The following is a 24,771-nucleotide window of genomic DNA, read 5'->3' on the forward strand; positions in this document are numbered from 1 at the left end:
TAATAATTATGGCACAATTTTAGTCTCCTTATTTGAAACAGGATATAATTGTGTTAGAAGCAGTTCAGAGAAGGTTCACTGGACCCGTTCCTGGGATGAAGGGCTTATCTTATGAAGAAAGGTTGAACAGGTTGGGCCTATACCCACTGGAGTTTAGAAGAATGAGAGGTGATCTCATTGAAACATATAAGATTTTGAGGGGACTTGATAGGATAGATACCGGAACTTTGTTTCCACTTGTGGGAGAGACTTGAGCTCAGAGACGAAGTTTAAGAATAAGAGGTCTACAATTTAAGATGGAGGTGAGGAGAATTTTTTTCTCTCAAAGTGTTGTTAGTCTGTGGAATTCTCTTTCCCAGGAAGCAGTGGAGGCTGGGTCATTGGATTTATTCAAGGCCAAGTTAGACAGATTTTTGATAGACACTGGAGTCAAAGGTTATGGGGGGTCAGACAGGAAAGTGGAATTCAGACCACAACTAGATCAACCTTAATCTTATTGAATGGTAGAACAGGCTTGATGGGCTGAATGGCCTACTCCTACTCCTAAATCCTATGTTCCTAGGCCTTTTGAAAATCCAGATAAATTACATCTACTGCATTACCATTGTCTACTCTCCCTGTTACCTCCTCAAAAAATTCAATAAGGTTGGCAAAACAAGATTTTCTCTTTTGAAATCCATACTGATTATTCATTACTTTATTTCTCATTTTTAGATGTTCCCCCATTCCCTTCTTTAGCAGGATTCCAGTACTTTTCCTACTACCGATATTAAGCTATAGGCCAGGAATTTCCGGTGGTTGGGCAGGCTGAGCAGGCGGGCCCGGGAGCGGTCTGGAAGCCGACCACCGCCTGCGATCGGCCAGCGTGAAATGTGCGCTGCAGCGCTGCCTGTGTCGGGGGGGGGTGAGGAGGGCGAGAGCGGAAGTTTGCGAGAGCACACAGCAAAAGCTCCCTGAGGCACAGACCTGCCTCAGGGAGCTGAAGATGTTCCAAATAAAAAATAAAGATATTAAAAATATTAAAAAACATGTCCCCTCATGTGACGCTGTCACATGCGCGGGGACATATTAGAGATGAGTGCAAAAAGGTTTTTTTTTTAATGACTGGTTGAAACCTCATCCCGCCCGTGGATGAGGTTTCGCCAAAAATGCAAAGGCCGCTTGGATTTTTTGCCAGGAGGCAGTGGAATAAATACAGATGGGACATCAGGTAGACGGGAGGACATTGGATTAGAAGGGAATGCTCACCGGAAAGGAGTAGCCTACCCTTTACCATTGCATTTACAGTTACTGCCTAAACGCCAAACTCCAAAAAACCTTACTAGCCCCTTATTAAAACTCATTTAACAATTTCTAACCTAACCTAACAGTTGGCCGGGCAGCAAGAAATTTGAAGCCATGACTTCATCAAGGGCCTGAATAGGCCGCTTAATCGTCGGCGGGTGCGCTGCCAACTCCTGTGCGCGCCCGCCAACTGAAATATCACGTGAGTGCGCGATGATGTCTGGGTGCTCGCCCGACGTTACCGTGCGTCATTTTACGCTCGTTCAGGTCAGAGGCGCGGCTGCCCAATGAGCGCAATACTCTGCCCATAATTCTGTAATTCCCCAGACATGTTCTGACCCCTTTTTAAATATAGGAAATTACATCAGCTATCTGCCAATTCTCTGGCACTACACCCTTTTCTAATAAATTATTAAATATGAGTAGTAATGTCTCTACTATCTCTTCCCTAGATTCTTTTGAAGGATCTATACATCCAATCATAATATCAGAGCTATATCACATCCCCAATTCTAATGATATGGTCCTTACATTACCTGTTTAACTCACCACTTAACCTAGTACTTCACTGGCTGTAAAACATGTTGGGATGTCCTGAGATTGCAAAAGGTGCTATATAAATGCAAGTCTTTCTTTGGTGGATTATATCATGTAGAAGGAGTGGAGCAAACAAATTTTCAACAATAACAACAACTTGTATTTATATAGTGTCTTTAATGTAGCAAAGTATCCCAAGCCTTTCTTTTTTAAGGTGCTTAACAAGAGTGTTATCAATCAAAACATTTTTGACACTGAACCATAGAAATTGTTAAATGAGTTTTAATAAGGGGCTAGTAAGGTTTTTTGGGGTTTGGGGTTTAGGCAGTAACTGTAAATGCAATGGTAAAGGGTGGAAGAGCATTCCCTTCTAATCCAATGTCCTCCCGTCTACCTGATGTCCCATCTGTACTTATGGAAGTGAATTTGATGGGAGTCGGCTGAACTGGGTGTCATGCTCACTTCCTAGAGTGCAGCTTAACCCCAAAATGTTCTAACCCAAAAGAGATGGTTATACAAACTGAGGGGAGGAAAATGTAGGTAAATGGGAGGGCATCAGGAAGAAAGAACTTGTCTTTGTAAGCACTTTTCACACTCTCAGAACATTCAAAAGCACTTCGCAGCTAATGTGGTACTTTTGCAGTCAGTGTTATATGACAGAGAAACAGGGCAGCCAAATTATGCACAGGAGGGTCCCATAAACTACAATTAAATAAATGCTGGATAATCTTTTTATTTTGTGATGTTGCTTAAGGGGCTAACATTGGCCAGGACCCCAGGAGAACTCCCCTGCTCTTCATTGGTAATTCTGAGAGAAACACGATGTTATGAAATAAAAACACAAAATGCTGGAAAATACTCAGCAGGTTAGGCAGCATCCATGCAGAGAGAATGCTTCAGGCTGATGAAAGGTCATTGATATGAAATTGCTGCATGTTTTCCAGCCTCTTCTGTTTTAATTTTGGAAATTCCAGTGTTGCTTAGGTGCTCAAAGATATCCAGTCACTTCCTTTATGTAAGTCTTGAAGCAGCCACTAGGGTGTGCTATAAAGCTACTGGGAGAATGCCTGATGTTTTCTCCCACTATGGAAAGTTTGGTGCTTCCTTTGATTGCATTTCTGAGGATAGAAGCTCAAGCTATGGGGTGGGGGGGGTGTTGTATGGGCACTAAACTGCGATCTCGCCCTTTACACATCACCAGCTGCCTTTTAATACTTACACCATTGATGCCACTGAGCTGTATGAGAAACGACATCATCAAGTTGATAAGGAGTTGGCTTCGTACAGAGGGGTCGGTGCACAACTCCCACACACTTCTTGCCCTTTCACCCTTAATCGCAGTCCGTTCAGCCTGCATTTCCTCGAGCTCCTGACTAAAATCACGCTTGCCCCATAGTCTTTGAAGTGCTGTGAGTAAAACAGACGGAAATAAAGAAGGTACAAGTTTAGTGTGGGGAGACACCGAGTGGTTCACTGTGTTCGTCTGCACTGCTCATATTTCTGATAAAGTCATGAGAGAAGACAAAGGTGTCCTTTCAATCATAACTGGATTATGGCTTTTACTTGAAAAGTGCTCCCAGCAAAATCTTAATGTGATCTTCATGAGCTGACGATCACAGCATGAACCTGGACAGAATGGTTAATTAGTTTAGGAGTTCCTGTCCTGTGTGTCTTGAATGCATTAGGACTAAATTATTGGAATTCGTCCATTTCAAGGCCATTCCGAATGTGCTATTAATGACGTCAGCTTCTGCTGTCAAAGTTTGACCAGAGAGCCCAGGATAGCTCTAAAAGCAACACTGGTTACTATCAGTGTCTCTAGGATTAAGCAAGCTTGGAGCTAACAGCCCCTAGAGCTTACATGTAAGGACCAAGTAATCGATAGAGGTACTTTTTTTAATCGACACATGTGGAAGATTTGATCACTACTATATTCTTGGCAGCACAGGAGAAATTCATTCCGAAATTACAACACCATTTAGAAAACATCCCTCACTGTCCTTGAGAAAAGTCTCGTTTGCAGGAAAAAATGTCAACAAAGATGGTCGCTCCTCACAGTTACTTGTTAAATGGATCTTTATGGAGCTTTATGGAAATCATAGAAATTTACAGCACAGAAGGAGGCTATTCGGCACATCATGTTCACACTGGCCAACAAGCTATCCAGCCTAATCCCACTTTCCAGCTCTTCTAGGTTGTATATCCAAGTACTTTTTAAATGTTTATGAGGGTTTCTACCTCTACCACCCTTTCAGGCAATGCCAAGTTAGCAGACAGAGTGTTGTTCCAATATGAGGCACCTAACCTACTCAACTATCCCAATATAACAAAAACGCAACACAACAGGGCTCAGTTATACTGCTATCATTCCATGAGGAACAGAATGGCTATGATCAGTAATTACACCCATTACTGTTCTTCCTGGAATGCGGCTCTGCCTTACTGTCAGTGCAAGCGGATTATGTGACTATTTAAACTGTTTAATCCTAAACATTGTGGATTGAGTAATCATGGCACTCTGTAAGTCTTATATAAAAAATGATTAGATTCAATCGACACCTGGAGACCAGAGTACAGCTGAAATTTCAGATATGGCACTTTCTAACACTGTCCACTCCTGATAAACATGAATTGCAATGGACAAAACCTCCTCCAATTAATTAAGCCTCCTTGACAACTAGTGCTATGGTTACCTGCATTAACTGCACTGTTGAGTGTTACAAATGATTGGCTCTTAATTTCCACATTATATCTACAGAAATGGACTTCAACTTGCCATTCATGGACAAAGCCCTGTTTCCTTTGTCAATCAGCAGATATCTGGGGCTCTCTGGAAACCAGGGCAGGGTAAGAAGCTGTATAAAGGCAGGTATGGCATTGAAGGCCATCAGTAAAGGCCATACACTCTCATTGCCTAAAAGTTCTCTGGAGAAACAAAAAGAGCACATAACACAAAGAGTTGAGATATATTCAAGCATTTTAAAGGCTTTTAAGACATATATCTATAAAAAAAACAGTTTAAGTCAAACCAATATTACGCTTGGGACAGAACTTTAAATTAAACTAAAAAGCTAGCTGGGTTTAAATTATCCTCCACTCTGGAGTGAGTTACCCTCCACTCTGGAGTGACTGACCCTCCACTCTGGAGTGAGATACCCTCCACTCTGGAGTGATTTACCCACTACTCTGGAGTGAGATACCCTTCACTCTGGAATGAGATACCTTCCACTCTGGAGTGAGACAATCTCCACTCTGGAGTGAGATAAAAAGTGCAAATCATGAGAATGTGCATCTTTCAATCTTTGATCACCCATTGTTACCTTCTCTCATTAAACCTGTGAGGTAAATTGAATCCTGATATGTGTTCAATATGACAGGCAGGAAGCACATGTCCATGCAATCCACAAGTGCACCTACACCATAATTCACCACAATTATTTAAAGAATGAATAACTATGTAATAAGTTGATATAGGCTTGATACAGGATCCTTTTGGGATATTGGGTTGCTCCAGCACCTGACTCGCCATGTGATCAATTTGTCCAGCAAAACTTTGCACTGGCAAGAAGGACCCTATTTAAAGGGATCTTGCAATACTGTCAGGTTAGTTGCTGATTTGTCACGTCAGGCTGCTAGTTAAACATGCAATTTTTTGGCCTGTTTTCTGACTCGGGATTCATAACATTCACCGCGAAGCAAAAGCGTTTGCTGGTATTGCATTGTTTGTGGCTGCGTTTTAAATAATTTGACTGCAGTCACGGGCGGTCTGGTAGTACCGCCTTTGGGGCAAATACGGTGTGCTGAAGCAAAGCTTCAGGTGCTGGGAACACTCAGATGGCTTCTTTCCCTTTCTCCACTGAAGGGGGCCAAAATCCCAGCTGAGTGTTGCCTAATATTGCATTGCACAGGTGTCTCACAATGGACTTCCAGTGAAAAACTGCAGGGAAGCATGAAGGAGCAGGAGGCAAAAGGTGCAGTAGAGCCAGAATCAGGAGACTAGACACAGCAGGCAAGGAGTGAGATGTGGGAGGGTGTCACAGCCTGCGTCTTATAGTGGGGCCCACTACAGGACAGTAGATCTTGTAAGTTGAGCAGTTAGTACACATTTGCAGCCATTTTGGTGCTGTTTTTTTTTTCTTGTTTGGCTAATAGCTGCAGATGTTTATTTTGTTTTGGGCTTTGATAACTGAGACTTCACTTTATCCTTAACAAAATGAGATAGCACAATATGACATGTCGTAGATGTTATTTTTATTTTTGGATACAGAGCCTAAATGTGTGTGTTATCCCTGTGCAATGTGGTTTTGAACTGTCCTCAACAGGACTGTTGTGGGGTTCTGCACAAAATGAATGTCTTTGATCATTTGCCCCTCTTGCTGATGGGGCAGAAGAGTTGAGTATCTGATGCATCTGATGCCTTAAATGCTAGGGCTGATTACAGAGTAAGGCACCCTCAGTGTGGAACATGGTTCAAAGGGATTACAGCTTTGGAAACTTTGAGCCAGTAGTGCCTGCTTTCCCTCTATGAGATTCTGGGATTCATCTGCGATTGTTCAGGTGGAGGGTAAAATGGGCCAGTGGTTTATTTTCACTCCTCCCGGCTACTCATGAAAGGTGTCACCCACGGCTCATTTGGTAGTAGCACTCTCGCTTCTGAGTCAGGTTGTGGATTGGAAACCTACTCCAGAGACTTGATCTAGCCTGACACTCAAGCTCAATACTTAAGGAGTGCTGATGGAGGTGCCATCTTTTGGATGAAATGTTAAACCAAGGCCCAGCCTGCTCTCTCAGGAGGACATAAAAGATCCCCTCCTCTTTTAAAGATAACCAGGAGGGGAACTCTCCCCATTGTCCTGAACAATACTTATCCCTCAACCAACATCACAAAAAACAGATTACCTGGTCATTATCTCATTGATGTCTGTGGGACCTTGCTGTGTGAAAACAGACTGCCGCATTTCCTACATTATAACAGTGACTACATTTCAACGTAGTTCTTCATTGGCTGTGAAGGACTTTGGGATGTCCTGAGGTTGTGAAAGGCATTCCAAAGATGTAGATGATTCTTCTTCATCACTTTTCTATCCCTCATCACCACTGTGTCAGAGTAAAGACAAGAGACCCTTTATGTCCCTCAATGTCTTTGAACTTTGAGATGTTTGAAAACAGACTGGCATTCAGTCTCAGTGTGGATGGAGCCTCTGACGTTCTGGCACAAGGTGCTCTTCAGGTTTTTGATATAGATTCCATTCTCTTCCATTTGTAACAAGACCACGGTCTACATTTCTAAGTGCATTCTCATCTCACAATTTTCTTTGATTGTGATAAGCTGTAAAACATTTAAACTCACCCCGTGACTATGCTGCCTACTCTGCAGATCTAAGGAGAAAGCATGGAGCGAAATTTTACAGCAGTGGGATTTTACGTTCCCGCCAAAGCCAATGAGGTTTAGAATGTCTCGCCGCATTTTACGGCCCCGTCCCCACCGAAACAGGGCCGTAAAATTCTGCCCACCATGAATTTGGTACCTACCTGACCCTCCATTCTTGAAGAATGCTGACATCCTGTGTATGGACAGTCTGCCTCGCTAGTGTGAACCCTTGCCCAATAATCTAAGAAAATGAGCATAGATCTATGACTAACCATTTGTAAGTAAATAAAAAAAGGCTGAAGCATGTGTCCCCTCGATCTCCTTATCTCCAATGAAAGTGTTTACTCCCTTGTTTACTCTTACTTATCTCTTGATAAGTCAAGGCCCTAAGTCCCAGAATAATCCTTGTTACCACTCTCTGAAGTCTCTCCAATGCGTTTTCATCCTTTTAAAGGCAGGGTGCTCCAAAAGGAGAAGATCTCCTTTCTGTCTCAAGAACATATTTCCATCTTCATTACAGTTAACACACAGTGCAACCTTCTACCATATTCCAAGTATGGCCTTGTCAATAGTTTATCTAGATTTATAATGAAATGCCCTTGGCTCACACCCTGCACATGGTTAACACACAAACTGGATGCTCAGAGTAAAAAGACAACAATGAAATGAAAGTTCTTTCCTGCCTGTAATTTGGAATGTCCTTTGGTTGCAATGTCATAGGGTTTGGTTGCTGCAGCAATCATCTCCCTGGCTGATGTGACACAAATACATGTGAGAGTCCTCCAAACACATCAATCAGCTCTCTATAGAGACAGCGGAGGCCATAGTGAGGATCATATTAGGGCAATACCCAGTGGAGCTATGGCTAATAAGCCAGTCCAATCTGAGCGTGACTCCTGCAGTGAATAGCTCCATTTAAGATTTCTCTGAAAGCTGATGTGAGTCATCTGTAAATATACTAATATAGTATAGAATGTTATTAAACATCAGTTGCAATAATACCTTCATTTATCAACTGCACAGTTTTTGTTCTTCAGCCACATTTGAAGTTTAAAGTTGCACTAATTTACACTATAGCGCTTCAAAATAATGGACGGAATTTTCTGTTCTGGGGACTAAGAGCAGTGACGGGCAGGATAAGCGGTGTGTTTCCTGCTGGGTGGCAGGGCGGCTTCTCGTTCCCGATTGTGCGTTTGGAACCTCATTAATTATGCATCAGCGAGCTGCTCACCGAATCGGATGGTTGGCGGGCCCAGATTCGTCCGTCCGCCATCACCTTGCAGGTCAAAGGTCCTGGCGCCATATTTAAATGCCAGCCGAACACACATATTCACTCTCTGCAGCCCAGTTGCGTGGTCTGGATTTCCTGAAGACAGCCCCCAGGAGAAAAAGGACATATGCCCCAAGGTTCAGCCATGACTCCCTACTGGCTCTCCTCAACATGGTCTGCAAACGTTGTGATGTCCTCTTCTCAAAGGATGGAGGTCCCATCAACCTCACCTCACCAGCCTGGGAGGGGGTCGAAGCAGAGGCCTGGGCCGCTGGCACACAAAAAAGAAATGTCCGGCAGTGCAGGAAGAGGATGAACGATCTAATCCGCTCTGCCAAGGTAAGTCAACTTTCTGCTCACTCTGGACTCACACTCTCATAATGGCTTCAGGCACTCAAAGGGTTACACTTCCCAGGATCTCACACACTATTAGTGGAGGAGGCATTAACATTAAATGTTTCACACACATTGTAACATCACTATCCTCTCATCTATCTTCCTGCACAACAGCATCCTTAGCCCTTACTGGTGAGGGCTTAGCACACACAGCAGGCATGCATGCTTCTCAGCCTCTCCACCATCTCCTCTCAGCACATTCCATCCATTTGTCTTTATGCAGGCCGAGCTAGGACCACAGCGAGAGATCCCACTGGGCAGGAGGGATGGCAGATATACAGGAGCTCACTACCCTCGAGCTGGCAGAGCAGGACAGGCTCACTTCTGTGGTGAAGGTGAGATCGGCCTCCCCTAGAAACCCAGTAGGGTTGAGCCCTCCATGAGTTGATCACATCCTAACATTCACAGTGAGGGACATGCAATGTTGCATTCTGCCTGCTCATGAACTCAATCTATCTTCTCTCTCTTACAGGCACCAACAGGCCCAGACACAGGTCCATCCAGCCCATCAGCTCCACCTCCCCGCCCACCTCAAATGAGGATCCATTCGATGGAGACCCATCACAGCTTTCACCCGCGCCCTTCACCAGTGCAGAGGCACACACCTCGGTGAGTCCTAGATCTAGGTTAGGCTCAGGGTCACTTTCAGAGACCATCTCACTGACATGGCAGCAGTCAGAAGCAGTGACAGCCAAGGTCTCTGGCAATCGGAGGACTGCTGGAGAACAGGCACCTGCTGAGGCCAAGTTAGATGATGAGCCACTGGAAATGGCTGTGGTACACATGCTGGAGATACAAAGGCAGACGGCAGAACATCAGGTAGTGTTGCAACAGGCAGCCAACAGACTGGAGGGAAGGATGGAGGAGTCCTTCCACGTTCTGTCTGTTGTTGTGGCTCCAACATGTGAGCACCTCGAGGTCTCTGTGGGAAGGGTGGTGGCTGCCTTGGAGACCTTGGTCCAGCAGCTTCTGCTAGATTTGTGCTGGGACCTGCACTCCATTGCCCTCAGCGTAGATGGGATCCATCAATGGCTAGGTGAGAGGGGGATGAGTCACCTCGGCTTTTTTCTGGGTGCCCCTTCTCCTCAAGGAGCCGGTCAGGGACCCTCGGGCACCCAAAAGGATGGGAACCAACAGCTGGGCACCCCGGGGCCTTCTACCCAGGATATTCTGAGAGTGTCCAGCTGCTTCGAATCCCCTCTGCCTGTGACGCCATCAGCTCCAGCACCATAGGCCGAGGAGGAGTCACCTACCACACTGCAGGACACCCAAAGAAGACCAGGGCCCTTGAGGCCTCGGCCTCCAGGAGATGCCTGCCAAGGTCATCATAGACAACAGGGTATAGCAGTCAGCAAGCTGCCTCCACCTCTGTTGCGGATGCTGGGGATGCACCCAGACACAGTGGTAGGGTAAGAAAAATTAAGATATACTGAGAGCACAATGGTGGCATGAGTGATCACTCACTGTGTAAATCAAGCACCTTTGTAAATACATTTTGTGTTCATGTTAATAGTCTCAGCATGTGAATGCCTCTTGCATATGAATCTGTGTGGCATCATATTGAGAAGGTGACCCAAGCTCCCACTCCGTGATTGCCTCTCTTTGTGTGCCTCAGATCCATGTGATGTTTAGTAGATTCCTATTAATCACTCGCCTCATGGGTCATGTGAGGGAGATTTCATATCCTGAAAGACTGCACATTGAGATTTGATCCTTTAAGCCTTGCAACACCATAGAATTAGGTATGCTCATGTGTCTTGGAGGGTTAAATCCAATGTTGTATCGACACTGAGCTGTGTTCATTGTGAGTGTGAAAGCACATGACCTGGAGCCATTATGGTCTCTACAAACATGTATAAATCTCTGTGGCCGCTGAAAGTGTCTCCTTCAGGTGGCAATGACTACACAATGTGCAGCTGGTGCAGGCTGCGTGCTGGTGTGCTGCCTTTCACCTCACACCGGCTGTATGCAGCTTCGGGTGCTGACCTTCCCAAGCATGAGGGCTCCGTGACCCTTGAGGGTCACAGGTCCAAGGTCGAATGCTGACCTTACTTGCGATGTCACTGCTTGTAAGGGCCTTTCCAATCACTGGCATGGTGCTAAGGGACAGGAGAAATGTGCTCAGGTCCCCTTTCCTGGATCTTACTCCTGCTGGAACCTTGTGGCTATCAGTATGTGACGGGCAGGTCTTCCATGTCCTGCCACTGCGATGGCATCCTCACATGGAAGCTGACCATCATCGTCCTCCTCAGGTTCCTGCCCTTCCAAGTCCTCCTTGTCCGAGGAAATCTCTGCCTCCTCCATGTCTCCTTGTGGCAAGTGATCTCCCCTTTGAAGCACCAGATTATGCAGCGCACAACAGATCACAATGATTCACCCCGCCTGAATGGTCCAAACAGTAGAGAAGCATCTTCAGGATGCCAGTGGTTTGCTCAATGATGGATCTTGTCACAGAGTGCGCCGTGTTGTATCTCTCCTTTGAGGCATGTTGGGAAGTCGCACGGGTATCATGAGCCAACCTTCAGCGGGTACCCCTTATCACCCAGCAGCCAACCCTATAAATGCTGTGGCCCTTTGAGTGACTCAGGATGTAGGAGTCATGAGAACTCCCAGGGTACTTGGTACACACATGGATGATCTGCTCCTGATGATCGCAGACCAGCTGAACGTTGATTGGATAGAACCCTTTCCTGTTAATGAAGATCAGGGGCTGTTGCCAGGGAGCTCTTAAGGCCACATGTGTGCAATTGATCGCTCCCTGCACTCCAGTGAAGCCTGAGATCACTGCAAATCCCAGAAATTTGGCATAAAAATAAAAATACCTGGAAAAACTCAGCAGGTCTGACAGCATCTGCAGAGAGGGACACAGTTGACGTTTCAAGTCCGTATGACCCTTCATCGGAACTAAAAAGTATAGAAATGAGATGAAATATAAGCTAGTAGAGGGGGGTGGGAGGGACAGGTAGAGCTCGATAGGGGGCCAGTGATAGGTTGAGGCCAAGAAGAGACTGCCAAAGACGTCATAGACAAAAGGACAAAGGGGTGTTGACGGTGGTGATATTATCTAAAGGATACGCTAAAGGGTAGCAAGCTAGTGGCAGATGGCCCTAGCGTGGGTGGGGTGGGGGGAAGGGATCGAAATGGGCTAAAAGGTGGAGATGAAACAATAGATCAAAATAAATTTAAAAATAGGAGGGAAAAGAAAAATATATTTGTAAAAAAATTATAAATTATTGGAAAAAGGGGGATCGGAAAGGGGGTGGGGATGGAGGAGAGAGTTCATGATCTGAAATTGTTGAACTCAATATTAAGTCTTGGAACATTGTAGATGGACATGTGGGCATGAGAGCAGTGTGGTGTGTTGAAATGGCAAGCGACAGGGAGGTCTGCATCATGCTTGTGGACAGACCGAAGGTGTTCCGCAAAGCGGTCACCCAGTCTGCATTTTGGTCTCTCCAATGTAGAGGAGACTGCATTGGAAGCAGCGAATGCAGTAGACCAAATTGAGGGAAGTGCTAGTGGAACGCTGCTTCACTTGAAAGGAGTGTTTGGGCCCTTGGATGGTGAGGAGGGGGGAAGTAAAGGGGCAGGTGTTGCGCCAGCCTCGCTCGTTTCATCCATTGTGAACTTTATATAATGGTGAGCCTTACTGTAGAGGCATCCGTCACCTTCTTTATACATTTATGTGTGGTGGACTGAGAGATGCTGCATAGATTCCCTACGGATCCCTGGAATGAGCTACTTGCAAAGAAAATAAGTGCAGTGGTGACTTTCAGGGGCACTGGCAGAGGATGGCCTCCCAGCACATGCGGCATTAGATCTTCCCGCAGAATGTGGCAGATATGAGCCATCACACCTCTTGACAAACACGTGCACGGCACTGACTGTCTCTCATCACCAAACAGGAGAGGCATCTTCAGTAGGCCCTTGGTTGTACCAGTCAGCTCCATGGGACGGACCTGACCTCCTCAGCCTCTGGGTCTTCCTGGGGCACCCCCGGACCATGGACCTCAGGCCGGGGGTCTTCTCTAAGCCATGCTGGATGGCGCTGGGCCGTTCCTCTCCTCCTCAATCTGAGCACTGCCATCAGGAAGGCAGCCTCCATTCTGCAATCCTCCTTCTCCCTCTGGACAGGTAGATCCAAGAGATGAATGTATCTCACCCAACAATTACAGACCTCCCACCCCAAGCCAGAAAGCCATTGTCATATCCTTGGGCTGCGTTTGTGCTGCCTGCCTTTTCCCTTGTAGCTGAGGCTCTCCCTCACTGATCATGGGCGTCTAAGAAGCCGCCCCAACAACTCAATCCCATGTGGGATGGAAGAGGCTTGAGCACAATGCTGTAATTTTGGCCTCACGAAAGGCACTCACACGCTGCCTAATTTGGATTTGAGATTACCTCTGCCTTGCACTTTTGGAAAGATTGGATGCTTTGTGCCTGTGACCCATGTCAATTGGTCAGTGCAGTTTTCAGGATTTGATGGAGCTTCCTGTAGATATCCAGCAGCTGTACTTCCTTAATGGCTGCTTCTTCCTTTCTCACATTCCTCTGATGGTCACATGCTTATTGAGACCACCTCTAACGTGCCCCCAATGCCTAGTGTAGTCTCACGATAGAGCACACCATGGTTCCAACTCTAACTTTTCAATAAAGGCTACATGAGTTCTCTCAGCTGAGCCTTCATCTCCATGTTGAAATTCTATAAGTATGAGGTTACCCTCTGAAAGGGGCCCGGAGTCCAGCAGTGGACACGTCCCACGCTGCCTCAGACCCCTCCCACGCTGCCTCAGACCCCTCCCATGGCGATTTTTTCGGTTTAACTTTTAAACTGCGTCATTGCTTCAGGGTCTCAACATGGTGATGCTGCACTTCTACTTCCAGACCAGCTTTGACCCTCCCGATGTCACCGTTAATGCCCCTCCGACCATCCTGGAACCCCACAGTGTGCAGGTCGACCTCCCTCCAGTCACTCTCCAGCCTCCCCCAGTAACCCTGGAGTCCATAGTGATTGTTGTGGACATTCCTGCTCTTCCTCCCTGAGCCCATCACTGTAGATGTTCCCATGCCCAATGTGGACTTCACCCCTCCCCATCCTGAAGCTGTGTTCATGGTTACATACAGAAGCACCCACCCCCATGCCCCTCACGAGAGGCTTTTAGTAGCCCCTCCTTTATTACTTTTTTGCTATTTACAGGCTACAGATGCCTCCCCTGACCATGACTACTCCATCTGCAGCCCAGTACCAAGTCAGCCACTCCCACAGACCAGCACGAGTGAGGCACTGACCATGCTCTGCACATCATGCTGTGCATAACCCCCATTGAGCAGACAGGCCTTGCCCCTCCCTGGACCGGGACCAAGACATGAGTGCCATGCATAGCCCAGTATCATGGCCTGCAAAGCCCCAAGAACTGCCTTTAATCTCTCATCCAGACTATTTGGCCTCAGTTCCAGGACTAAGACTGTCTGACACTCACCCCGCTTCCTTCAGGACTCAATCCTCCCCCTGCCAGTGATGAGTCTCTGTGCACCCCTTCCCTCTTATGCAACACTAACCACCCCTTCCCCAGTCTAGGGTCTGTGTGCACCCCTTCCCTCTGTGCAACACTGTTATAGAGTTGATCTTCAGGGAACTTTTCTTAGTGGAAACATTTAACTTTATTTACAAGACAGCAGCAGCAACTACACTCCATAACTACAGCAGAGGTTCCCTGCGCTGTTAACACATTGGTTTACACAGATCATGTGATCTCACAACACAGGATTATTCTTAAAGCTACAGTCCTACATTTCCCAAAACTATTATCACTACATTCCTCCCCCTTTAACTTTTCTGTACATTTTGTATTTACAAGGATATTTATCTCATGACATTACAATATTTACACAAGGCATAAAATTACAAGTTCTGTCTTTCAGGTGGTTTCCTGATCCCTGTGGAACGTCGCAGCTCCACAACTTCAGATTCCTCTGTAGGAACCACAGTCTCTGAAACCAGAATAACATCAGGTACCTCATTAACATGCAGTTCAGTGTCTTCCACTCTGACAGAGACATTGGGCATGTCTGTCCTTGGTTCAACAGGAACCATTGGTTCAGTAATGGTTACAGGTGGAACATCATTTTGTTCGGGTATCTCTCTTGGTGCTCCCCCCTCGCTGGCACCACATGCTTACGGGTGATCCGGTCCTCCACTTCCACATGGTACGACAATGGTCCGGTCACTGAACTCACTTTACCAGGTAACCACTTCAGTCCTCCTCCGAAATTCTTTACATACATTGCTTCTCCAACAGTAAATTGTTGCTCGTGACCGTGCAAATCATGAGTCGCTTTTTGGTTCCCTTGACTTTTCTCCACCTTCCCCTCCAAACTGGGAAGCATTAGGCTTAGTCTTGCCTGAAGATGGTACCTTGATGAAAAGATAAAGGCAAATTTGGAACTCCTGGGTAAGCAAATGGTGCGAACTGGCACTTGTATTGTTGGATTGACTTGTGTTTGACCAGTGTTCGTGTATGGTAATTCCGGTAATTGCAAGTGAACAAATGGCACAGTCATGTGTTGCCTCTGATCCAGAGTTCTAGAATGATTCACAAAATCAGGATATTGAGCAATGCTGAATCCCACATGGTATGATTTTTTAAAAATCGGTGCCTTATCAGCAATTCCTTATCCTCTTTTTATGTGGCTTCTTCTTTCTAACCACAGAATTTAGTTTTGGCCTTCTTTTCGACTTCACTGTCGGCCAGACTTCTCTCAGATGCAATCTCAACTTGTCTTGGTTCAGTAGTTGAGCTCCCCATGACTTCATTATCTGCTTACATCTTGGAAAGTTCCACGACTTTTGCTTTCAAAACCTCTTCAGCTTCATTTAGCTGATTCTTCAGCTCTTCTTCTGTCTCCTTCTTATATCTGTTGGCTTCCTCCTGGAAACTTAAACATTGCTGTGTCTTCTCTGCCAACTGGTTATTCAGCTTGTTCAGAGAGGTGTTAAATTCTCTTTGTAATTTTTCAGAGGCACAAACTTTGGCCAGTGGGATCTTTGTAGTGTGTGAAGGTCTTTCAACAGGTTTTCCTTTTCTTTGCGAAGATCGCTCACTTCACCTTGAATTTTGTAATTCAGCAGAGTCTCCTTAGGATTCTTCTGTTGTTTTTCCATGTAATTGTTTAAGACAGTCTTCATTTCTTCAGGTTGCTGAATGTTTACACACTCCTTTTTCATCCTGTTGCAGTCCTTGGACTCTCCAGGCACTTTCTGAGGTACCTTACCTTGGTCCCTCGTCAAGACAGGAGCTCTTCCAGTTTCCTTGTGAAATCTCACTGGCCAATCAAGGTTAATTTCCCTCAACCAATTTCGACCTAGAAGGTTTGGTCCTCTACCTTCTAATACCATCATGGGTAGATGTACCGATTGGTGTCTATAATGAACAGTTGCTCCGATACTTTTTACCTGGATTTCTTTGCTTTGTACATTCTCAACTTGGCAGATGTTTGTCCCAAATTTAAATGTTGATCACCTTTATTTAAATATCTGAAAGTGTGTTCTCTTATTACAGTGGTAGAAGCTCCCGTGTCTACTTCCATTTTCAATGGTTTACTATTCACTTCCAATGTGACAGTGATTGACTCTGTCTTCCCAACTTTCATGCTGAATAATGAATAAATGTCAGAATTGGTTGTTTCTGGCTCTTCTACACTATAGGCTTCATTAGACTCCGTTTGTTGCTTGGAGGCCAGTTTAAATCTCGCTTTGCACTGACTCATTATGTGTCCACTTCTGTGACAAAAATAACATTCCACTTTTTAAGTTGCTAATCGCTAGAAGACTGATTGTTTCCACGTCGATGAAAGTTATTTTTCAATTTAGTTGCTAAGCTGTTTCCTCTCATTTTTCGGTTAGTGGGAGCTGTTTCTCGTTTTGCAGCGCAGTCCCGGCTTTTCGCACCACTTTCAGCTGATCGTTCCCTCCCGTCTAGGAGAACGGCGCCATTTTGCACCCCTTGAATTGCTTGCGAATCCCTCACAGCACTTTCCATCGCCAGTGCTATTTCGAACGCTTTCTTAGAATCAAGATTCACTTCAGCCAGCAATCTTTGCTGAATTATGTCATCCTGCACGCCACGTACTAAACGATCCCTGAGCATGTCATTCAGGGTTTCACCAAAATCACAAGGGGCAGGAGTTTACACGTCGGTGAGCGGGGATGCGTAAAATGATGCGCAGTGATGTCGGGCGGAACTCCCGACGTCACCACGCCCCATTTAAATTTTCAGGAAGGCGGGGGCGCAGCAAAATCAGCTGCGGGCCCGCCGACCTGTCAATGACCAAGTAATTAAAGGATCTGCCAGTCTAACCTTAAGGTTGGTGGGCAGGCCAGGAGCCCCGGTGGGGAATAGGAAAAACATGAAATCTCATCCATGGGCGGGATGAGGTTTCATGTCGGTTTTTAAAAATTTTAATAAAGTTTTTGTAAAAATTATGAACATATCCCAACTCATGCGACAGTGTCACATGAGGGGACATGTTAGGGAAATTTTATTTTTCTATTTCTAGCTTTTTGACATTTAGAGCCGATCTCCCTGAGGCAGCACTTAGCTTTCATTGGCCCGCCCACATAAAATGGCATCGCGCCCCCGATTGGGGGCGCCGATCGGAAGCGTGCCTGTGAGCGCCCGCACTTCAACATCACCCCCGACAGGGGGAAAATTCTGATCAATGTTCCATTAGTTGTTTTAATTTCGCCACATGGGTAGCAATTGTTTCCTGGGGCTCTATTCTGTGAATTGAACCTGAACCTCTGCATTGTGACTGAGGGCTTGGATTAAAAATGTCCCTTAACGAGGTCTACTAATTCACTGAAAATCTTCCAATCTGGGGCACTGGGGGCTCAACAAGCTATGAATCAAACTGTCGGTCTTGCTCCACAAATACTTAGGGAAATTGCTCTTCTCTTTTCCTACCCCGTGATTTCATTGGCTTGAAAGTAGAATGCAAGAAGTTCTATATATTGAGACCAATCGCCTGTGGCTGGTTTAAAGGGATCAATTCTGCCGAGCTGTGGCATTTCGGATGAGTATATCTTCTTTTATTTTTAATGAACTTAGATATTCACAATCACACCGAATCTGATTTATCCTCATCGCCAGCTTGTTATAGAATTGATCTTCAGACAACTTTTCTTAGTGGAAACATTTAACTTTATTTATAAGGCAGCAGCAACAACTACACCTGTGAATTAAACTCCATAGCTAAAGAAGAACTTCCCCTATAGAGGTTCCCCACACTGTTAACACATTGGTTTACACAGATCATGTGATCTTACAACACAGGATTATTCTTAAAGCTACAGTCCTACATTTCCCAAAACTATAATTACTACAAACACTAACCCCGCCTTTCCAGAGTCTTGAGTCTGCTTGCACCCCCAAACCTCTTGCTCCATACTCAACCCACCCAACCCCCTCCCGGGTCTGCATGCACCCCTTCCAGGTCGGGCTCCAGCTTGCCCACCCTCAGTCATTCCTCTGCTTGCCATTTCCCCTCCCTCCCCTGTTCCCTCTGCTGGTAGCATACTGTCCTGTCTGTGCCCCGCAGCACCCAGTGTGAACAGCCCTGCCTGTGCCCCGCAGCACCCAGTGTGAGCAGCCCTACCTGCCAACCCCACGTCTCACCTGAGAGATCAGCTTTGGCAGCGGTGATGATTCGGAGCGTGCTGTTGCAGTTGGGCTTGCAGTTCGATGCCGCGAGTGACGTGAAGGTTGGCAGGTGTACGCCACTTAAATCCGGTTGTGAATCAGACTGGTCTAAGTTCCCGCTGGCGTGCACATAATTAGGGTTAGGGTTAGGGTTAGGTGATTCCCGCGAGTTGTGTTTTAGTGAGCATTCCTGACATGCTAATACATGCAAACGTGGATCAGTCGGAGAGTCCACCCGCCATTAGGGCCGCCATGAATGTGCTGAGGGGAAAATTCCAACTTGTTTTCCCGCCGGCAGAAATCCGACTTTTGACCTGAGGCCTAATTTTCTGCTCTGCTGGCGGGACCGGAAAATTCCCACCCAATGTCACTGCATCCAAGTGTTGATTGGAGATATTCTTGTGATCTTTAAACTTACCAATGCTGCAAATGCAATGTCCTTTAACTTTCATGCCATCTACAATCCAAATATTCTTCTACTTTTCATAAGAATGTTTCCAGTTTTGTGGAATAGAAAATATTTTTTTTATAAAAGTGATCACTTTTGTCCTGTACCTGTTGTTCTTCACCCGTTCGCATTTCTCTCTTAGCTTTAGACGCAGTATGAGATGAGCTTTGGCTAGTCCATGTAATTGGAAGCCCAGCTGGTGAAGGCCTCTTGAAAACCATCAACACCAAGCAGCCCTCTTCATCCCAATGGTCTGGTCTTCATTTACATATTGATATGGCATATGGGTTAGGATTGCTCCATTTCACAAACTCATTCATTGTAACCAACCGGCTTCTGCAGGAGATTGGAAAAGGTCTGTCTCCAGAGAATGAAACATTGAGACAGAATGGTGCTTTGACCTGTCAGCGCTCACCTGTGTGCTCCAAGGATAGGGGTTTACGGTTGTAAATGTTTGCAAATATTGCACAATATTATGAAATGCAACATCTGAGAAGGTTCCCTATTACTGGGTGAGAGTGGTCTTGTCACAGTGAAACATGTTTTTCATGAGCAGGTCCTGCATAAGGTTGGGAGCAGAATGGAACCCATTTACTGGATTGATGAGTGGCAGGAGTGCAGATGATGCCAATTACTAGGGGTAATTGTATTATAGAAACTCCTCAAACTTCATCTCCTCTTAAGTCGATGGAAGTTATAATGGGGAAAGGTGTAAAACTGCTGCTGGTTTATTATTGTTTTACACAATTGCACAACATGAAAATTGCCCCCAGTATTGAAGCTGATCCTCTTAACTGGCGTGCAAGCTTCTCTGTGCACTACATAAATTCAGCAACTTATTATACACATGCAATGTTTCTATAACTGAAAGGCAAGGAATACCTTTCCCCATTCTGATGGTGTGATTTTCACAGTGCTCTGGAATTGTTTTAGCATGTATTTTTTTATTGCCAATTTTTCCACAGTGTTTGCTCTGTGTATCAGTCTGCCTGGATTCATACATCTGCTTTATGAGGTTAGGCAAGTATCCTGCTACCAAACCTCACCAAAGCTCAATATAGCTTACCATTCAGACTTGGACTTTCCGCATCTAGAGATGCCTGAGGCAGATGAAGCACATGCTTACTTTCTGTGGCTTGTTTTTCCCTGGGGCAGCTCACTAGCCTGAAGCCAGGGGCTATAGTTTGAGGGACGCCATTCCGCATCAAGCATAGCTGACTAGGAGACTATCCCACTCTTACTGCCTGCCATATGCGTGTTGGAGGGATTTGCAGGTTGACACTCAACCTGCCTGGTCATATTATCAAGGCACCTCCTGTGGCTACCAAGTCCTGAAGTGGGACTCAAGCCCGCAGCGTCTGGCTCAGAGGCAGGGACACTACCCACTGTGCCACAAGGGCCTCTGCCACTTGGAGTGGACCAGCCCAATTTCCCATACTATCCCTCCTCACAGAATGGCTGTTCAGCACCCCCTAGTTCAGGCCAGGAATTGAGCACAGCAGAGGAATGGAGCCTTCTAGAAAAATGGAACCTCCCACATTGGAACTGAGCATTGACACAAAGTTATATCTCCCAGGCTTAGTCAAGCATTACAAGTGGAATCTGCGCTGAGTTTGCTCATTTCACCCAGGTTGGCATTAGGGGCACTAAAATGGCATCCACCTTTGCTAGGGGAATAGAAGAACCAGCCTGGTTTCCCACTGCTCATCATTACTCAGTGAGCCTTGTTGGAAATACTTTATATAAACACTGGGTAAGGACCAAGCTCAGCTCCAGTGTCTTGCATGGACAGTTGTTTCACTGTTTACATGAAAGAGGCAGCAAAGAGTCAACACTTTCAGGGGATAGAGGGAAGATTATTGGTGGAAAAAGGATGGGGAAGTATTTTAAATATAATCATCAGCAATGGAGATCAGGTTTCACATACATAAATGCAAATTTCTCTTCGAGGTCTGTTTTGTAGCTCAATGCCACGGAGCGGGAGGATGCGGGTGTGACCCAACACTCCACTCTGAGCTGTAGTTTACAGCAAGGTATTGAACAGATGGTAAACCCACTGACTGTCTCACTGGGCATGACCCTGAAGCAGATCTGGAATCAGGCCACCCAGCAATGACAGTCTGACTGTTAAAAGTAGCAATGAATTGTGAAACAAGGGAATTTAAGGACCCCAGTCACTTGAATGCTAGAAAGGGAGGGATCTGTACACATGATGCATCTCAATTCTCTCTTTCTCCCATATTTTATGTCTGGGAACAGGCAATTTTGATGCGGGTATAATGAAGTGTCACTGTGGAATTGAGAGCACTGCCCTCTGCCCTCTAGCCCCTGACTGAGTTCCACTCCTACAATGGTGGTCACCCTGTGACATTGTAATCTGAGATGTGCAGTTGGAGTATTGCAAAGAGACTGACCTGAGTCCCATGATCTGTCCTAAGCATTTACCGACGGAAATGAATATTGCAGTGGTGATGGTCACAACCCCTCGCAACTTCTTCGGAGAACACTCCATAAGGTACATGCAGTGAATATTCATACCATTCCCTTCGGATAGAATGGAAATAAACATCAGTGTTATTAAATACACTTGTTGGAAAATTGAAGTAACACGAGGTATTAGTCCCTTCAGTATAATGTTCTCTTCTAATAGTGCCACCGTTTTATTTATTGAACTTGACCCTGGACAGGAAGGGGACTGACCCTGGACAGAATGGGGCACTGACCCTGGTCAGAATGGGGCACTGACCCTGGTCAGAATGGGGCACTGACCCTGGTCAGGAAGGGGACTGACCCTGGTCAGGAAGAGGATTGACCCTGGACAGGATGGGGGACGGACTTTGGGCAGAATGGGGGACTGACCCTGGACAGGAAGCAGACTGACCCTGGTCAGGAAGGTGACTGACCCTGGACAGAATGGGGCACTGACCTTGGACAGGAAGGAGACTGACCCTGGTCAGGAAGGGGACTGACCCTGGACAGAATGGGGCACTGACCCTGGACAGGATGGGCACTGACCCTGGACAGGATGGGCACTGACCCTGGACAGAATGGGGGACTGACCCTGGACAGAATGGGGGACTGACCCTGGACAGAATGGGGGACTGACCCTGGACAGGAAGGGGACTGACCCTGGACAGAATGGGGGACTGACCCTGGACAGGATGGGCACTGACCCTGGACAGAATGGGGGACTGACCCTGGACAGGAAGGGGGACTGACCCTGGACAGGAAGGGGGACTGACTTCAGTCAGGCATTGCACTGATCCGGGTCAGGAAGCGGGATTGATGTTTGAAAAAAATTTTGAAAAATTATACTTATGTTAATGTTACAGGAGTGGGGGAATTAATGTTACAGGATGTGGAGATTAATGTTACAGGTGTGCGGGTAGATTAATGTTATAGGAGAGGTTATTTTAGTGTCTTTACAGGAATAGGATGGCCAGCCATTGGTCTGCTTTTATACTGGGCAGTCCGGTTTTCAGCTGTTCTGGCCCCTGTCTGGACCAGACACCTTTATGTCCTGTATTTTTATTTTGAAATGCCTCTAAGAATCACAATTGTGTATCTTCTTAGGAGTGTGTGATTCCACTCATGGCCAGTGAGCCCACTGTGTGATTCCACCATGACTGATTAATCCACCCACCTGTATGGGTCTGGGTCCCGCACCCCACCTTCCCCCCTTTGCCCCCCCCACCTCCCCAGACCCCTGTTACCCTGGCACCCTGCCCCCTGGTTCTCCAGCCCCCCCATTACCCTGACACCCCAGCACCTCCCAGCTCCCCAACCACTCTCCCCTTCTCCCCCAGCCATTACCCTGGCACCTCAGCCCATCCTCAGGCCCCAGTCCCGGTCTCAGTACAGATATTTAAGAGTCAAGATTTAATGTTAATAAAGTACATTACACATCCTCTTTGATAACTATGAGGTCAGATTTGCTCTGGCCACTTACTATACATGCAACATCTTAAACACAGCAGAATATTGCCTTTGATCTCTATTCCTGAAACTACCTGGGACATCATGGGCTTTTATTTGATGTATTTACAATTATATCAGAAAAGATAATCTTGCTGCATCACTAACATAGTCAAAGAAATATTCCTCATACCTGAATTTACTCCATACAAGAATCTCGCCACTAGGATCATCTCAAAGGATCTTGCTATCCTGCTGAAACCCACTAAAAAAGCTGCCACTATTGCCAAAATATTGTTGAATATCAGACAGTTCCTCCTGAAACATAAAACACTTGATTTGAAAGGAACAATTCAATCGAGCTGAATGCACCGTGAGGTGTTATCAAACAAGTGATTACTCTTCTTGAGGTGAAGGGGGCACAGGTAAACAGGACTCTTTGCGATCGAGATGGCTTCAAGCTGAAAAGGCTGGTGAAGCAAGGGGAGGCAATGGCGTAGTGGCATTGTCACTGAGCTAGTAATCCAGAGACTCAGGGTAGTGCCCTGAATCCTGCCACGGCAGATGGGGGAATTTAAATTCAATAAAAATCTGGAATTAAAAGGCTAATGATGACCATGAAACCATTGTCAATTGTTGTTAAAAACCCATCTGGTTCACTGATGCTCTTTACGGAAGGAAATCTGCTGTCCTTACCTGGCCTGGCCTACATGCGACTCCAGACCCACAGCAATACGGTTGACTCTAAAATACCTTCTGACCAGGGGCAGTTAGGGGTGGGCAATAAATGATAGACTTGCCAGTGAAGCCCACATCCCATGAATTAATTTTTTTAAAAGTTCAGAATGAAGCCATCTCACTGTGGTGGACCAAATACCTGAGCCAGACAAGTTTGCGATATTCAGTGAAGCTGTTGATTGAGCAGCCAGTCTAGCTCATAAGGAGAATCCGCAGGTGTAGATCTTTCATTAGGATTCTTCCCACAGCTCTAGATAACCATGCAAGCCAATGACCTAATGGGTATGGTGGTCCTAGTTGGACAAATAATGGGAAATTAGCCCATTCTCTGTGCTGCTGGTGGATTGCACAGCTTTAACATGTTAAACGTGAACAGCACATAATACAAGATCCTGAACCATAACTCTGCCAATCTGTCAATCTGTACCTTAGCTGTCTGGATTTTGGTGAATGGGGTGTGTCCTTTTGGACATAAGCCTCTTACCCAAGTCCAACAAGTATAGGCACATCAGCCAAATTCTACCTGCACAGATAACTTGATTAGGGGAATCTAAATCAAGGGTTTCCCTTCTTTTATACACTCAGCTGTTCAACCTTACATGGATTCCTTTGGATTTTAATTTCCTCTGTGACTAATTTCCTATTATTCTAGCATTGGAAATATTTTTGGCAATATCTTATTTCCACTTGCATCCTCTTCCAAAAGATCTCGTTCATAGGCCATGGCACGACAGGTGCTCACCATTTTCTAATATGTGTATTAATGTCACTCGCACGCAGATATCATCTTGTCATGTTGCAAAGTCTCAAGCACTCCCCGTAATGGTGTACTTTTGAAGTGTAATTGCTGTTGTTTCTTTTCTCTACTGCAAACTGACTTCTTAAACACCTCTCCTCCACTCTCACTCCCAACAGTAAATGTGGGGAGCTCATGGACTTCTTTGTCATTAAGATCAAGACTATCTCATCAGCAACAAATGTGGGGAGAAACCAGCCTGTGATTGGATGAGCAGCAAGCAGTGGGAAGGTAAGGAGCGGCGATCAGTTCTCAGTTTCCAAAGCACTGGAACATAACAGTGAGTCTGCAGAGCCGCAACGTGACAGGGGAGGGGTAGCA

The 24,771-nt window shown here is 45.9% G+C and overlaps 1 protein-coding gene across 1 annotated transcript in view; it reads right to left on the minus strand.

Annotated features, from left to right (window-relative positions):
- The window catches only part of LOC144687180 (solute carrier family 2, facilitated glucose transporter member 11-like), a 54,515-nt gene that overhangs the window by 24,411 nt on the left and 5,333 nt on the right, over window positions 1–24,771 (minus strand). The window contains exons 4-7 of the mRNA XM_078552936.1: window positions 23,110–23,234; window positions 21,416–21,545; window positions 4,598–4,746; window positions 3,041–3,228 (exon numbers count right to left, since the gene is read on the minus strand). Of these exons, the coding sequence (XP_078409062.1) occupies window positions 3,041–3,228; window positions 4,598–4,746; window positions 21,416–21,545; window positions 23,110–23,234 (592 nt within the window). The remainder of the gene's footprint in view (window positions 1–3,040; window positions 3,229–4,597; window positions 4,747–21,415; window positions 21,546–23,109; window positions 23,235–24,771) is intronic.

Source organism: Cetorhinus maximus, chromosome 12 (assembly GCF_964194155.1).
Source record: "Cetorhinus maximus chromosome 12, sCetMax3.hap1.1, whole genome shotgun sequence".
In the NCBI taxonomy this organism is placed as follows: domain Eukaryota; kingdom Metazoa; phylum Chordata; class Chondrichthyes; order Lamniformes; family Cetorhinidae; genus Cetorhinus; species Cetorhinus maximus.